General features: G+C 38.8%; 1 protein-coding gene across 2 annotated transcripts in view; it reads right to left on the bottom strand.

The window, feature by feature from the left end:
* The window catches only part of LOC133541765 (microtubule-associated serine/threonine-protein kinase 1-like), a 142,673-nt gene that overhangs the window by 2,318 nt on the left and 122,329 nt on the right, over positions 1–18,026 (bottom strand). Inside the window, exons 21-26 of one of the 2 annotated variants that reach the window (XM_061885337.1) lie at positions 13,961–14,214; positions 13,713–13,895; positions 9,554–9,783; positions 2,002–2,124; positions 1,623–1,756; positions 1,366–1,556 (exon numbers count right to left, since the gene is read on the bottom strand). In XM_061885337.1, the coding sequence (XP_061741321.1) occupies positions 1,366–1,556; positions 1,623–1,756; positions 2,002–2,124; positions 9,554–9,783; positions 13,713–13,895; positions 13,961–14,214 (1,115 nt within the window). The remainder of the gene's footprint in view (positions 1–1,365; positions 1,557–1,622; positions 1,757–2,001; positions 2,125–9,553; positions 9,784–13,712; positions 13,896–13,960; positions 14,215–18,026) is intronic. The other variant, XM_061885338.1, reaches the window with a different exon arrangement.

The following is an 18,026-nucleotide window of genomic DNA, read 5'->3' as shown; positions in this document are numbered from 1 at the left end:
CCAGTGTCAATGCAAAAGTCCTGATCCGTTGGTCTGCACATTTTACCGGCGATGCTAACACAGAATAGCGTTAGCATGGCCGAATAGCGTCAATAGCTATTCCCTCAATAGCTTCAGTTTCTTCTTCAATTTTGGTTTTGCTATCTGTCTTCACACTCCAACCATCTGTTTCAATACATGCTTAATCTGTTGAATCGCTTAAGCCGCTGAAATCCGAGTCTGAATCCGAGCTAATGTCGCTATATCTTGCTGTGCTATTCGCCATTGTTTGTATTGGAATCGCTATGTGACGTCACAGGGAAATAGACAGTGGCATCGCAAATAGCGAAAATCAAGCACTTTAAAGCTTTTTTTAGGGATATTCCGGGACGGGCAAAATTTTGAAAAAAACTTCGAAAAATAAAATAAGCCACTGGGAACTGATTTTTATTGGTTTTAACCCTTCTGAAATTGTGATAATGTTCCCCTTTAAGCCCATCGGTCACAATCTTTATGTAGGACAAGAACACACCTTCTTTTTTGATGCATTCTAGCTCGTAAAATATGGCAAGCACGAGGGGGCTAATGATAATGGTTGGTGTTAGGCTTTTTCAAAACGGCCGAGAAATGTTGAAGTAGTAACATTCTTAATTGAGAATTGGTATTATGGAATTCCTGGAATTTCGGGAAAACCAGGAATTTTTGTTGAATTTATGCTTTGAATCTGTTGAAAATGTGGAAGTGGTGAAAGTTTGAAAAATGGCCAATTCATTTTGAATGGGAAAAATGTCCCAGAAAACTTCGAATTCTGGGAAATCTGGGAATTTTTCAAGGGAAAGCCCGCAATTCCCAAACAGGCTGAAACAATTTTGAAGTTGGAACAGTTTGAATCGGATGAAAAATGTGGGAGTTGTAATGGGATAATGGGAGTACTCTATTTTGCTTATAATAATAATAATAATAATTATAATATAAATTATAATAATAATAAAGTCCTGTAAAAAAATCAAAAAACAGCTTACAGTCTGTCCAGGTACCAATATTTGAATACCATTACCAAAATAAAGTTTTAATATCAATCCGATACCAAGTAGTTACAGGATCAAACATAAGTCATAACTAAAGTCCTCCTGTGTCCGTGGACGTATTTCTTAAATTTATAAACAATAAAAAAAGACGAAAGATTTTGTGAAAGTAAAAAATATCTTTTGTGAGGTTTTGTATTAGTGTTCCTAAAAATCAGATATACCGGCCCCCCGACACATTCTTTTCTCTAAATTTGGCCCCTGAGTCAAAATAATTGCCCATGTCTGATCCACGGCTATATTCCCTTTTTTTTTCCATTCGGAGTGCCATGTTTCATTGGGAGAATAGTGCTGATCATACCACCCAAGTACGGGGACTCCAGCGTGGAACGGTAAGTCTGCGTGGGCGAGTGGGCACAGAAGCCGTGCGTGGGGGACCCTGGCAGACTGTCCCCGGACGACAGCGAGCGGTTGAGGGAGGATAGGCTGCGACTGGTGTGCAGCAGGTTAGACTGCTTGGTGATCTTCCTGAACAAGGAGCTGCGCTTCTTGCTGAAAGAGCAAAAAACCAAACACGTCAATCAAGAACCCAAAGAAAACGGCTTTATGCCGACCTACTCTGGACCCTCTTTGGCTCCCGGTCTCTTGCTGCGCCGAGCCATTTTACATTTGTAGCTGGTCTTGCGTGCAGGTCCGACTTTAATGGAGGTGTTCTCGAAGGGGGTGGTGGTAACGGTCACCTTGTTTCCACTCTGAAGATGACACACGTTATATAACAGCTATTTATCTATTTAAGCCATCCATATGGTCCCCAGATCATTTTGCAATGCAGTCTGCTGGAAATGATAGAAAGTGGTCGGAATTGCCACAAAACCCATTTTAAGATATTCAACACTCCAAAGTGGATCGTGCACGTCCCAAAATTTGTCACGTTTCATGCGTTAGGTAAACCTCTGGCAAGGTGTGAATCCCCTTCCTACTGAGCACAGATTCTCACCTTCAGGATGAGTTCCACTACTTCTGTGTGGACCAGACCGTGCACCGATTCTCCATTTACATGGGTGATGAGATCACCTGCGCTAAGTCCCGACTCCTGCGCGGGGCCCCCGTCCTCCACATGCTGGAAACAGTGACAAGATCAACATAGCACCGTTAATTGGTTCCAGGCCTGACCGCAGTAAACGCATTTACTTAAGATAGACATTTAAATTGCGACCGCAGGGGTGTCCAAAGTTTGGTTGGCCATTAACATGTTGTCGGGGTGGAAAAAAAAAAACGATAGAGAAATGTCAAATAAAAGCGCAAAAATACTTAATTTTATGAGAAAAAAATCTAAAAAGGGAAAGCAAAATGTGAAAGTCTAAATATGTGAGGGACATTTTGATATAAAATACTACAATTAATATTAGTCATGAAGTCAAAAAGAGAAGTATTCAACACAGCAAATATGATCGCCTACATCAGGGGTTTTAACCTTTTTCACCCCAGGGCCCAATGCTTCAACTACACACAGGCCCACTCAAATATGAGCACTGAATTAGTAATCTTGCTTTTGATTTGAATTGGATTTGTTAATTATATCTAATCTGCTTATAATGTGTCATATGATGTGTGTTCATCACAAATATATTTATTTACCATGAACCTTAGGCTCAGGTCAGGCAGATTAGAAAAATAAGTATAAGCCAAATATACTGCATTAGAAGAGACTGGTAAAAAATGGAAAAAATGTATATATTATTCATATAATTATGTAAGTTCCATAACTAAGCTGAAAATAAAAATCAAGTGCAAACAAAAAATACAGCTGCACCACTTTAGTCATCAGTTTTGCGCTTAAGAAACTTTGATGTTGTCATTACTGCCACAAGTGGTGGAAAAGTGTATTACAACTGAGTACCATATGGCAGTGGTTCTCAAATGGGAGTACGCATACCCCTGGGGGTACTTGAAGGTATACCAAGGGGTACGTGAGTTTTTAAAAAAAAATATTCTAAAAATAGCAACAATTCAAAAGTCCTTTATAAATATATTTTTATGAATGTAACACCCGCCTTCCGCCCGATTGTAGCAGAGATAGGCGCCAGCGCCCCCACAAGGGAATAAGCGGTAGAAAATGGATGGATGGATGGATGAAGTTCATAAACTGAGAAAAGAAATGCAACAATGCAATATTCAGTGTTAACAGCTAGATTTTTTGTGGTCATGTTCCATAAATATTGATGTTAAAGATTTCTTTTTTGGGGAAGAAATGTTTAGAATTAAGTTGATGAATCCAGATGGATCTCTATTACAATCCCCAAAGAGGGCACTTTAAGTTGATGATTACTTCTATGTGTAGACTTCTATGTGTAGAAATCTTTATTTATAATTGAATCACTTGTTTATTTTTCAACAAGTTTTTAGTTATTTTTATATCTTTTTTTCCAAATAGTTCAAGAAAGACCACTACAAATGAGCAATATTTTGCACTGTTATACAATTTAATAAATCAGAAACTGATGACATAGTGCTGTATTTTACTTCTTTATCTCTTTTTTTTTTCAACCAAAAATGCTTTGCTCTGATTAGCGGGTACTTGAATTAAAAAAATGTTCACAGGGGGTACATCACTGAAAAAAGGTTGAGAACCACTGCCATATGGACCACAGCTGGGAAAAAGATATTTTCTTTTGGTGGCCCAACAACAGGACAGATTGAAAAAACAAAACAAAAAACTAAACAAAATTAAAATGTATATTTTTTAATTTCTTAAAAAAATCACGATTAATTAGATCTTTTTTTTTTTTTTACAGCTGTAGTTATTAGTATCAAATTGTCTGCTTGGTCTCATTACATGATGTATTTTCGCTCTTTTTCCATACATTTTTACTGCTTTTTTTCCCCAACAAAATGTTATGGGCCAACAAAACTGGAGCTGCACTACAAAGACCACTACAAATGAGCAATATTTTGCACTGTTATACAATTTAATAAATCAGAAACTGATGACATAGTGCTGTATTTTACTTCTTTATCTCTTTTTTTCCACCAAAAAATTCTTTGTTCTGATTAGGGGGTACTTGAATTAAAAAAATGTTCACAGGGGGTACATCACTGAAAAAAGGTTGAGAACCACTGATCTGGAGCACAGGTCGCCAACCCAAAATTTTGAAAGTGTTAAGATCCGTTCTCGGATCTTCTCATATTATTGTTTATTGTTTCCATTGTTGTATCACTCCGTCATTCTAGCTCTTATTTCCTGTTTGTTCCCTTCACCATGGTCACTCATTAGTCCACCTGCTACTCATGGTCCCGCACACCTTCTACAAATAATCACCTTCTCTTTATAAGCCTTCCTCTTTTCATTCTTCTGCCTGGGACTCTAATTTGTTCATACACAACGGTACGTCTGCATTGCGCTTTTGCTTACATGCAATTTTTGTATTATTCTTGTGAGCTCTCACGCTGCGCAATTTTATTCATTCTTAGCTCTCATGCTAAATGTTTTGTTTTGCCCTTTGTGTGTCTATGTGCCAGTTTAGTTGACTATTTGTTTATCCTAGCTTTCATGCTAGTGTCTTTTGTTTGCCTTTTCTTAGCTCCAGTATTTTTGTTCTCTAGCACCTTTTGTTAAATAGATCAATAGTTCATACCTTTTGCTGTGTTGTAATTTGACGCATCCTCGAAGGAACAATTCGGCATCACAATGCCGAACAGGCGTCACAGAAAGAGCCAAATTGGACCAAAAATACAAAAAAAAAATCTGTCTAGAGACGAAAAAAATTGTAAAGTCTTATATAAGTGTTATAATGAAGACAACACATGATGTAAGTGTTTATATTAGTTAATTAACTTATTATCAAAATGGCTTTTAAAGTCTTAAATTAGTGTTATAATGAAGGCAACACATGATATAAGTGTCTATATTAGTAATATTAGCCTACTATCAGAATGACTTTAAAAGTCTTTGTGGAGGGAGGTGTGACCATTTCTGCTTGCAGGAGCGAAAGTCACCGCCTCTGTCCATGGTTACCGAGGACAGATTGCCATCAGATGGGGGCGTGGCAGTGCTGACGGCGAGACACAGTTGAACAGGTGATTAGATCTCCCAGGTGGTACGAGTTATCTAATCATCTGTTGTCTTTAACAATGAACTGCCGGGAACAGGAGGGGAGAGAGGATACGGACGTGACTGAAAAACCACGTCCTGCTGGAGAAAACTTTGAGAAAATCTATGAACATTAAAACCTGGTTAAAAACTGCACGCTTGGCACCGGTGCTGTGTCTAACAGTGGAACTGCGGGGAAGCAACTTCCACAGTCTTATAATGAAGACAACACATTATGTAAGTGTCTATATTAGCCTACTATCAAAATGACTTTTAAAAGTCTTATATAAGTGTGATAATGAAGGCAACATGATGTAAGTGTCTATATTAGCTATATTAGCCTGCTATCAAAATGACTTTAAAAGTCTTATATAAGTGTTATAATGAAGGCGACACATGATGTAAGTGTCTATATTAGTTATATTAGCCCACTATCAAAATGACTTTAAAAGTCTTATATAAGTGTTATAATGAAGGCAACACTGATGTAAGTGTCTATATTAGTTATATTACCCTACTATCAAAATGACTGTGTCGCAGGCTGATGCAAATCTTTGTTGACAGAAATGTTGAAATGCAATATTTATTCTACACATTTTTACAACATTGGAAAACATGACTAAAAAGTAGGCTCCTCAGAGGGTGAGATAACTCCTGGAAATGACTGTCTTAGAATGGCCAAAGGCATAGATGTGTGTGTCCAAGGTGAAGTAGACGGAAATTACAAATAAAATGAGCTCAAATATACCTAAAACATGAGACATAATGATCCATTATGTACATACTGTGAGCATAAGTAGCATGTTAGCATTGATTAGCTTGCAGTCATGCAGCGACCAAATATGTCGGATTAGCACTCCACCCAAGTCAATAACATCAACAAAGCTCAACCTTGTGAAATCACACACAGCATAAAACATTTGGTGGACAAATAGAGACAAAGAAGGAGAGGCATAAAACACGTCTTTCTGTGGCAGCATCGAGGAAAGTTGTACATGTAAATAAACTACGGTGCGTTCAAGGACTTCAGAAATTAGGACAAAACGGCATGCGCCAAAATAGTCTCATCAGTGAAGCATGTTTAATATAAAGTGTGGGATTTCCAACAATTAGGAACTTCTGTGTCATGTTTGTCCTCCTTCATCATTAAAAAAAAAAAAACATGCTTAAAAATGAGACCTCTGTGATAGCGTGAGTAGATAAGGTACCATTACCCGTACCTGCGTATCCATACCTATAATCAAAAGGTATCAGTTTTTGGTAACAGTTTTTGGTACTTGTTGTGTGTTAAAGTGTTAATAAATGTGAATTGTTGCATATTAAAATCCGATGTTTTCAAACATTGAACAGTGTGTTGTTGTAGTTTGCTTACAGTCTCATTTGCAAGTTTTATACATTTGCATGCAGTTGCAACTCCAAGATGTTAGATCCAAGACAGCAGAAGCATTTAAGTCCCATCTTAAAACTCATTTGTATACTCTAGCCTTTAAATAGACCCCCCTTATAGACCAGTTGATCTGCCGTTTCTTTTCTGCTGCTGACCCGTCTCTGCTCGGGATGGTCTCTTGCTGGACTATGGACTGGACTCTCATTATTATGTTAGATCCACTGTGGACTAGACTCTCACAATACTATGTTAGATCCACTATGGACTAGACTCTCACTATTATGTTAGATCCACTATGGACTGGACTCTCACTATTATGTTAGATCACTATGGAGTAGACTCTCACAATATTATGCTAGATCCACTATGGACTGGACTATCACTAATATGTTAGATCCACTATGGACTGAAATCTCACAATATTATGCTAGATCCACTATGGACTAGACACTCACAATATTATACTAGATCCAATATAGACTGGACTCTCACTATTATGTTAGATCCACTATGGCCTGGACTCTCACTAGTATGTTAAATCCACTATGGACTGAACTCTCACAATATTATGCTAGATCCACTATGGACTAGACTCTCAATATTATGTTAGATCCACTATGGACTGGACTCTCACTATTATGTTGGATCACCATGGAGTAGACTCTCACAATATTATGCTGGATCCTTCACGGGCTGGACTATCACTAATAAGTAGGATCCACTAGGGACTGAAATCTCACAATATTATGCTAGATCCACTATGGACTAGACACTCACAATATTATACTAGATACACTATAGACTGGATTCTCACTATTATGTTAGATCCACTATGGACTGGACTCTCACTAGTATGTTAAATCCACTATAGACTGGACTCTCACAATATTATGCTAGATCCACTATGGACTGGACTCTCACTATTATGTTAAATTCACTATGGATTAGACTCTCACAATATTATGCTAGATCCACTATGGACTAGACTCTCACAATATTATGCTAGATCCACTATGGACTAGACTCTCACACTATTATGTTAGATCCACTGTGGATTAGACTCTCACAATATTATACTAGATCCTCTACGGACCGCACTCTCACAATATTATGCTGGATCCACTATGGACCGGACTCTCACTATTATTTTGGATCCACTATGGACTGGACTATTACTATTATGTTAGATCCACTATGGACTGGACTCTCCTATTATGTTAGGTCCACTATGGACTGGACTCTCACTATTATGTTAGATCACTATGGAGTAGACTCTCACAATATTATGCTAGATTCACAATCGACTGAACTATCACTAATATGTTGGATCCACTATGGACTGAAATCTCACAATATTATGCTAGATCCACTATGGACTAGACACTCACAATATTATACTAGATCCACTATAGACTGGACTCTCACTATTATGTTAGATCCACTATGGACTGGACTTTCACTAGTATGTTAAATCCACTATGGACTGGAGTCTCACAATATTATGCCAGATCCACTATGGACTGGACTCTCACTATTATGTTAAATTCACTATGGATTAGACTCTCACAATATTATGCTAGATCCACTATGGACTAGACTCTCACACTATTATGTTAGATCCTCTCCGGACCGCACTCTCACAATATTATGCTAGATCCACTATGGACCGGACTCTCACTATTATTTTGGATCCACTATGGACTGGACTATTACTATTATGTTGGATCCACTATGGACTGGACTCTCCTATTATGTTAGATCCACTACGGACTGGACTCTCACAATATTATGTAGATCCAATATGGACTGGACTCTCAATATTATAATAGATCCACTATGGACTGGACTCTCACTATTATGTTAGATCCACTATGGATTAGACTCTCACAATATTATGCTAGATCCGCTATGGACTAGACTCTCACACTATTATGCTAGATCCACTATGGACTAGACTCTCACAATATTATGCTAGATCCTCTACGGACCTGACTCTCACAATATTATGCTAGATCCACTATGGACTAGACTCTCACTATTATTTTGGATCCACTATGGATTGGACTCTCACAATATTATGCTAGATCCACTATGGACCGGACTCTCACTATTATGTTAGATCCACTATGGACTGGACTCTCACAATATCATGGTAGATCCACTATGGACCGGACTCTCACTATTATGTTAGATCCACTATGGACTGGACTCTCACAATATCATGGTAGATCCACCATGGACCGGACTCTCACAATTATGTTAGATCCACTATGGACTGGACTATCACAATATTATGCCAGATCCACTATGGACTGGACTCACACTATTATGTTAGATCCACTATGGATTAGACTCTTACAATATTATGCTGGATCCTCTACGGACCGGACTCTCACAATATTATGCTAAATCCACTCGACGTCCATTGCACAGGTCGCCCTCCAAGGTTTCTCATTGTCATCCCATTGGGTTGTGTTTTTCCTTACCCTGATGTGGGATCTGAGCCGAGGATGTCGTTGAGGCTTGTGCAGCCCTTTGAGACACTCGTGATTTAAGGATATATAAGTAAACATTGATAGAATGACTGATGGCAGTAGTGTATACACTATGGCCAGAGAGTAGTCTTTGCCATCAAGTTTAATATACCAGTCTTTTCTGTTGTTTAGTCCAACAAAGTGTTTCAACTTACACATCGGCGGTCTGATTGTAACGCACATCTTAGTTGTTCTTTTTATTACCATGTTTGGAAGAGTTAAAACCGTGCAAAATAGCTAATGCTACTTGGTAGCATGTCAATGGCGTATCCAATGTAAATTAGCATTGAGTTAGCACATTTTCAGAAGTGGAGCCCCTTCGCTCTGAATGCTTGAGGACGAGACGTCACGTGTCACCGATGTATGAAAATACATAGCATGGTATTTATTTATGCTGCAGCATAAATCATAACACCACACTTGTTATAATACTTCTACTTTGTTTTATGTAGTTATTTTTTAACGTTGTTTTATAGAAATTCAAGGTTACGTGCAAGGTAGCATACAATTCATGCACGTTGGTGTGCCAGGGACTCACCCAGACCATATGGTGGACGCTGTAGACGTCGCTGTCTCCGATGTAGACCCTGATAGCCCGGAGGGTGAAGCCGTACTTCTTCCCGGAGCGATGGATGGTGATGGGGGAGTGCAGGACGTTGACCATGGGACAGTAGTCTCGGCTGGGGGAGGAGTCTCGCGAGGAAGGGTTGGACGAGAGGGAGTGAGGAGACATGGGGCTCGCCAGAGGAGAGGCGCCGTGTTGCTCCACTGTGGAGGGAAGAAACAAGCTTATCGATTTCGCAGCGCTCCTCCGGTTATTACATGTGTGTCTCATTTGGAAGTATTGCATGCAGTAGTGGAAGGCAGTAGTGTATAAAGTGTGTTTTTTTAGCCAGGAAGTAGCCTTTGCCATTGAGTTGAATGTGCCAGTCATATCTTTTGTTGAGTCCTACAAAGTGTTCATACTGTAAGTATTGAACTTATTACATACACACCAGATGTGTGATTGCGACGTGTGTCTCAGTTGTAGTTTTGAATGAAGATGTTTTAATGGGCGTGTAAAATTGCTAATGCTAATTTGTAGCATGTATATGGCATATTTTACAAGGGCATCAAAAACTTGTTTGACCTCCAAAGTAATTTTTTTAACATAACAAGAACTTTCCCGACAGGATTGTCCCCTTTCCAGTCCTTTAATCCAATGTAGTCATGCTCCCTGTGGCTGAGCCAATCAGCGGCCACCATATTAGAACAGCCAGCTTTGGTTCCATCTAGTGGCCGATACTGCAGCAGTGATACTTTTAGTTACACCTGAGTCTTATTTGGAAGTATTGCATGCAGTAGTGGAAGGCAGTAGTGTATAAAGTGTGTTTCCATAGCCAGGAAGTAGTTTTTGCCATTGAGTTGAATGTGTCAGTCTTATCTTTTGTTGAGTCCTACAAAGTGTTCATACTGTAAGTATTGAACTTATTATATACACACCAGATGTGTGATTGTAACGGGCATCTCAGTTGTAGTTCTGATTGGAGATGATGTTATTGCAATGTAAAATCGCTAATGCTAATTTTTAGCATGTATACGGCATTTTTTTCCCCGGGAGCATCAAAAACATGTTCATGACCGTCCAAGTACATTTTTTAACATAATAAGGACTCTACAGACTGGATTGTCCCCTTTCCACTCCTTTAATCTAATTTAGTAATGCTTCTGTGGCTGAGCCAATCAGTGGCCACCATTTTAGAACAGCCAGCTTTGATTGGTTTGGTGCCATCTAGTGGGCGGTACTGTAGCAGTGATACTTTTAGTTACACCTGAGTCTTATTAGGTAGTATTGCATGCAGTAGTGGAAGGCAGTAGTGTATAAAGTGGGTTTCCATAGCCAGGAAGTAGTCTTTGCCATTGAGTTGAATGTGCCAGTCTTATCTTTTGTTGAGTCCTGCAAAGTGTTCATACTGTAAGCATTGAACTTATTACATACACACCAGATGTGTGATTTTAACGTGCATCTTAGCTGTACTTTTTTATTACCATATTTGCAGTATAGGTCATGCTAATTGTTAGCATGTCTGTGGCATCCATCCATTTATTTTCTACCACTTGTCCCTTATGTGAGGGCGGTGGGGTTGGGGGCGGGGGGCTTGGAGCCTATCCCAACTGCTCACAGGCGGAAGGCGTGATTTAGCATTAAGCTAGCACATTTTCCAAAGTGGCGCATTACTGTACTTTTAGTCCAGTCTTCTTTTTGGTTGAGTCCTACAGAGTGTTTATACTGTAAGTATTACACACCATGAATTGATTAACGTGGACCCCGTCTTAAACAAGTTGAAAAACTTATTCGGGTGTTACCATTTAGTGGTCAATTGTACGGAATATGTACTGCACTGTGCAATCTACTAATAAAAGTATCAATCATTCAATCAATGTGTGATTGTCACGTGCATCTCAGTTGTACTTTTTTAATGACCTACATTTGGAGACTTTGAAATTGCCATGTAAAACCGCTAATGCTAATCGGTAGCATGTATACGGCATTTCCAATGTAAATTAGCATCGAGCTAACAAATTTTCCGAAGTGGCGCATTAGTGTACTTTTAGTCCAGTCTTCTTTTTGGTTTTTGGTTTAGCATGTATACGGCATTTCCAATGTTAATCAGCATCGAGCTTGCGCCTTTTCGAAAAGTGGCCGCTCAAGGCCCAAACATAAGTAGTCTCCAATAATGAGCGTGCACAAAAGCAGTGTTGGGCTTGTATTTGTCACCTCCACCTGCATTAGGATTTCACCAAATTAAAATCAGGCTAACGCATGAATTGAATCCTTTCCCCGACTCACCTCCAAAGCAATTTCCGCCAAGACTGGGAAATGCAAAACATACACTCAACTATACACAGTGACTTAGAGCCCTTAGGGTAGCTCCGCCTACAGCGCTGTACTTTTGACTGCTTTCTGAAAAAAATTCCAACTTTACCTCTAAGACTGCTGTGAGTGCTTGTTTCCCCGACAAATGCTTGCAACCGGACGTGCAGCAAAAATATCGAAACATGGCAGCAATACACTACTGTATTGTAAAGTTGTCATTACAGTTGTACGTGATGAATGATTAGGTCTACTACACTACTGTATGTTAATGTTATCATTATGGTGGTACTTGATGAATACTTAGGTCTACTACACTACTGTACTGTAAAGTTGTCATTATGGTTGTACTTGATGAATACTTAGGTCTACTACACTACTGCATTTTAATATTGTCATTATGGTGGTACTTGATGAATACTTAGGTCTACTACACTACTGCATTTTAAAGTTGTAATTATGGTGGTACTTGATGAATACTTAGGTCTACTACACTACTGTATTTTAAAGTTGTCATTATGGTAGTACTTGATGAATACTTAGGTCTACTACACTACTGTATTGTAAAGTTGTCATTATGGTTGTACTTGATGAATACCTAGGTCTACTACACCACTGTATTTTAATGTCATTATGGTGGTACTTGATGAATACTTAGGTCTACTACACTACTGCATTTTAAAGTTGTCATTATGGTGGTACTTGATGAATACTTAGGTCTACTACACTACTGTATTGTAAAGTTGTCATTATGGTGGTACTTGATGAATACTTAGGTCTACTACACTACTGTATTGTAATGTTGTCATTATGGTTGTACTTGATGAATACTTAGGTCTAGTACACTACTGCATTTTAATGTTGTCATTATGGTGGTACATGATGAATACTTAGGTCTACTACACTACTGCATTTTAAAGTTGTCATTATGGTGGTACTTGATGAATACTTAGGTCTACTACACTACTGCATTTTAAAGTTGTCATTATGGTGGTACTTGATGAATACTTAGGTCTGCTACACTACTGTATTTAATGTTGTCATTATGGTGGTACTTGATGAATACTTAGGTCTACTACACTACTGTATTGTAAAGTTGTCATTATGGTTGTACTTGATGAATACTTAGGTCTAGTACACTACTGCATTTTAATGTTGTCATTATGGTGGTACTTGATGAATACTTAGGTCTACTACACTACTGCATTTTAAAGTTGTCATTATGGTGGTACTTGATGAATACTTAGGTCTACTACACTACTGCATTTTAAAGTTGTCATTATGGTGGTACTTGATGAATACTTAGGTCTACTACACTACTGTATTTAATGTTGTCATTATGGTGGTACTTAATGAATACTAAGGTCTACTACACTACTGTATTTTAAAGTTGTCATTATGGTGGTACTTGATGAATACTTAGGTCTACTACACTACTGTATTGTAAAGTTGTCATTATGGTTGTACTTGATGAATACTTAGGTCTAGTACACTACTGCATTTTAATGTTGTCATTATGGTGGTACTTGATGAATACTTAGGTCTACTACACTACTGCATTTTAAAGTTGTCATTATGGTGGTACTTGATGAATACTTAGGTCTACTACACTACTGTATTTAATGTTGTCATTATGGTGGTACTTAATGAATACTAAGGTCAACTACACTACTGTATTTTAAAGTTGTCATTATGGTGGTACTTGATGAATACTTAGGTCTACTACACTACTGTATTTTAAAGTTGTCATTATGGTGGTACTTGATGAATAATTAGGTCTACTACACTAAAAGTGCGAGTTGGGTCCAAATCCCTATGTTCAAGGTGTGTGGTGGAGTGTCACCTGCAGGGATGATGACCGATAAAGCGGTCGCAGAGGCGGACTTGATGACTTTGTTTCCCGGTCGTGAGGTGAGTTTTTCCCCCTCAGCTGACAGTTGCTGGTGGCGAACTCTCCTCAGCACCAGGTCTGTGGTGGCCCCCCGGGGCCCTTGGAGCTCTGGAAGCCCCAGAACCATAGCACTGGCTGACACGTACAAAAGGAGAGTTTGAGGTGACAAAGGTGACGTGTCTTCGATTCGACGCTCTTACCTCCTGCTGTGAAGCCGTTGCCGTCTTTGAAGAAGGTTTTCAGGTCGCCTTGAGAAGAGACCATGGCTCCCTCTAAGGAGGTGCCCCTCACCTTGACTTGGGGCTGGCCCTTGGAGGCGGACGGCTCCGAGTCCACCTCCAAGGGCGAGGCCAAGCGGTGCGTGTCCATGAGGGCAGAAAAGCGCCTTCGCGCTCCAGAGGGAGGACTGTAGTCGCTCTCTGTGAAGGACATCTCAGAGCAGGACAAACGTTTCCTGGAAGAAAGAAATCACAGCATCTTCTTGATATTTTCTTGCTTTCACGCTAACGTCGATAGAAAGTGCTTTGATGGCGCCAACCGCAGCGGGATAAAGAGTTTTGAGGTTATGAATACATTAGAGGGCGGCGTTGAACAGGTCGATTCACACAGCAGGAAAATACAAAACCCAAAAACCAGTGAAGTTGGCACGTTGTGTAAATGGTAAATAAAAACAGAATACAATGATTTGCAGATCCTTTTCAACTTATATTCAGTTGAATAGACTGCAAAGACAAGATATTTAATGTTCCAACTGAGAAACTAACATTTTTTTTGCAAATAATCAATAATTTAGAATTTCCCCCGATTTCCACCCGGACAACAAAATTGGGGGCGTGCCTTTAGCGTCCTCTCTGACCTGAAATCGCCCTTTAACAGTCGCATGCTGTCTGGGCGTCCGCTTGTCCTCCATTTAAACAGCGTGTCGGCCCAGTCACATAATAATGTAGCGTTGGACGGGTTTAACGATGGTCTTTATTTGAAGATGTCAAGATATGCTGACATGTTGTATGATCTTTTAACTGGCTTAATGATAACGTTAGTTTCAAACACACACACACACGCACACACACACAAGTGAATGCAACGCATACTTGGTCAACAGCCATACAGGTCACACTGAGGGTGGCCGTATAAACAACTTTAACACTGTTACAAATATGCGCCACACTGTGAACCCACACCAAAAAAGAATGACAAACACATTTCGGGAGAACATCCGCACCGTAACACAACATAAACACAACAGAACAAATACCCAGAACCCTTTGCAGCACTAACTCTTCCGGGACACTGCAATAACATTTACGGCTTTTGGAGCTCAACTGCACATGCAACAAGAAGGAGACGAAGCAGAAGAACGAAGAACAAGAAATATGCTTGCAAGTTCCAAAATGATTGGAAAAAAGAATTCCATGGATGGATGAACTCTCTCAAAACATTATTAAACATTATTCATGATTACACGTATATATTGACAGTTACCACACTTTGTAATACCCTTTTCAGCCTGTAGGCATCATAAACCATTATTATAGGGACGGCGTGGCGCGGTGGAAGAGTGGCCGTGCGCAACCCGAGGGTCACTGGTTCAAATCCCACCTAGAACCAACCTCGTCACGTCCATTGTGTCCTGAGCAAGACACTTCACCCTTGCTCCTGATGGGTGCTGGTTAGCGCCTTGCATGGCAGCTCCCTCCATCAGTGTGTGAAGGTGTGTGTGAATGGGTAAATGTGGAAGTAGTGTCAAAGCGCTTTGAGTACCTTGAAGGTAGAAAAGCGCAAGTACAACCCATTTATCATTTGACTTATGGACTACATCCAAGATGGCGGATATCTTAAAAAACTGCAAGTTGTAATACCCTTTTCAGCCTGTAAAATCATAAATTATTACGATGAGGACTACATCCAAGATAGGGGATAGCTTAAAAAACTACAATTTTTTTTTAAACCATTTTCAGCCCGTAGGCATCATAAACCATTATGACTTATGGACTACATCCAAGATGGCAGATAGCTTAAAAAGCTACACGTTTTTTTAAACCCTTTTCAGCCTGTAGGCATCATAAACCATTATGACTTAAAAACTACATCCAAGATGGCGGATAGCTTAAAAACTACAAGTTGTAATACCCTATTCAGCCTGTTGGACTCATAAATCATTATGATGAGGACAAAATCCGAAATGGCGGATAGCTTAAAACACTACACGCTGTAATACCCTTTTCAGCCTGTAGGAATCATAAATCATTATGATGAGTACTACAACCAAGATGGCCGAAAGATTTAAAAAAAAACAACTACAAAATTATGTATACTTCCTGTTTCCGGTTTAGGCCATGCTTACTTCCTGTGGTCATAAATCAATCTCCCGCTCACCCCCCTGTTTCAGAGGCATAGACATCTTATAAGTAGACGCACCATTAGCTGTTGTGACGCAAGAAATTGGGCCGCCATCTTGAAGTGGTGATGAGGAGCCGGCGAGCAGCCTAAACCGACAGTTAACAGGTAGAAAACAAAGATGTAAACTGACAGTTAACAGGTAGAAAACAAAGATGCAACTGACAGTCGACAGGTAGAAAACAAAGATGCTAAACTGACAGTTAACAGGTAGAAAACAAAAATGCAAACTGACAGTTGACAGGTAGGAAACAAAGATGCTAAACTGACAGTTGACAGGTGGAAAACAAAGATGCAAACTGACAGTTGACAGGTAGAAAAGAAAGATGCAAAGTGACAGTTGACAGGTGGAAAACAAAGATGCAAACTGACAGTTGACAGGTAGAAAACAAAGATGCAAACTGACAGTTGACAGGTAGAAAACAAAGATGCAAACTGACAGTTTACAGGTAGAAAACCAGGATGCAAACTGACAGTTGACAGGTAGAAAACAAAAATGCAAACTGACAGTTGACAGGTAGAAAACAAAGATGCAAACTGACAGTTGACAGGTAGAAAACAAAGATGCCTGGCTGGTGTTCAGCATTTTAATGCTAAAATGAGCAGACTGTTGAAAATAGGAATCGGGGGATTACTTTTCACAAGGAAGACTTAACATTAACGTACTATTGGTTGTGTTTTGTGAAAAGAATATTACCACAGAGTTGAGAAGGAGCAAAGATCTTCAATAGGACTGAGATCGTAGCTGCTAGCTAACAAGAGTATAACCAAAATAGTAACCATAAAAATAACCATAATAATATTTCTGAATCCAGTGAAACACATTGGTGGTTTTAGCTGATATAAAGACTTTCAGGGGTTTATATATGTTTATGTTTAAGTATTTGGCAGACGCTTTTATCCAAAGCGACATACAGAAAAAATACATATAAAACAGTCACTGTAAACATGATTATTTAAGGGAAGAATGTAATACAAAATATCAATACAAAGTGTCAAGACAGAATAAACTGTGCTTCTGCAGTAACAGAGATACAGTCTATAGGTCAGTAAGATCTTTAGATATCTAATGTATTTATACATTGTTTATGTAGGATATACGCATGTATATATAACCTAATCATATTGTTTCTTCAAATTAAAAATAACTGACGTTTTTTTTCCCCCTTCTCTGGGATTATTATTTCCAGTTTTGATATTGGATGTCTCGTCACTTATAGCATATAAGAATATTGTATTACTGTTAAGCAAACTATGAATAATAAAACACACCAAAACAAGTAATTTGTCATAGCTACACATATGAAGTGAATTATATTTGTATAGCGCTTTACTCTAGTGCAAGGGTGTCAAACTCAAATACAGAGTGGGCCAAAATGTAAAACTGAACAAAGCCGCGGTTGAACAAATTAACCTTTTACAAACTGTAATAGTGACCCAAACAAGTTTTGCCTTGAATATTGAACAAGTAATGCTTATTTAACTTTAATAGTGACACGCAAAATCGAGTTCCAAATAATAATAATAATATAATATTTGAAATATATCTATGGCATCCGTCCATTTCCTACCACTTGTCCCTTTAATTGAATGCCTCTTTTCTATTTGCAGCCTTCTGAGGTAAATATCAAAATAAACTTTTTCCACAGACTAATAATACATTTGAAAATAAAATAATAATGAATGAATCAAACATTCAAGCCGCGGAGTAGCAAGGGAAAGTGCATGAATAAATCGTTAATTATTGCTCAGTTTTGCTACACTGATTTGGTTTAACACTGAATATGGAACAAGCCACGCTTATATAACTTAATAGTGCAAAATCAACTTTCAAAAAACGTAAAAACATCAATGGTATATTAAATAGAT

Source organism: Nerophis ophidion, linkage group LG23, assembly GCF_033978795.1.
Source record: "Nerophis ophidion isolate RoL-2023_Sa linkage group LG23, RoL_Noph_v1.0, whole genome shotgun sequence".
NCBI classification, from domain to species: Eukaryota; Metazoa; Chordata; class Actinopteri; order Syngnathiformes; family Syngnathidae; genus Nerophis; species Nerophis ophidion.
The sequence above is the reverse complement of the archived record's forward strand: the minus strand, read 5'-3'. Positions and strand labels throughout refer to the sequence as shown.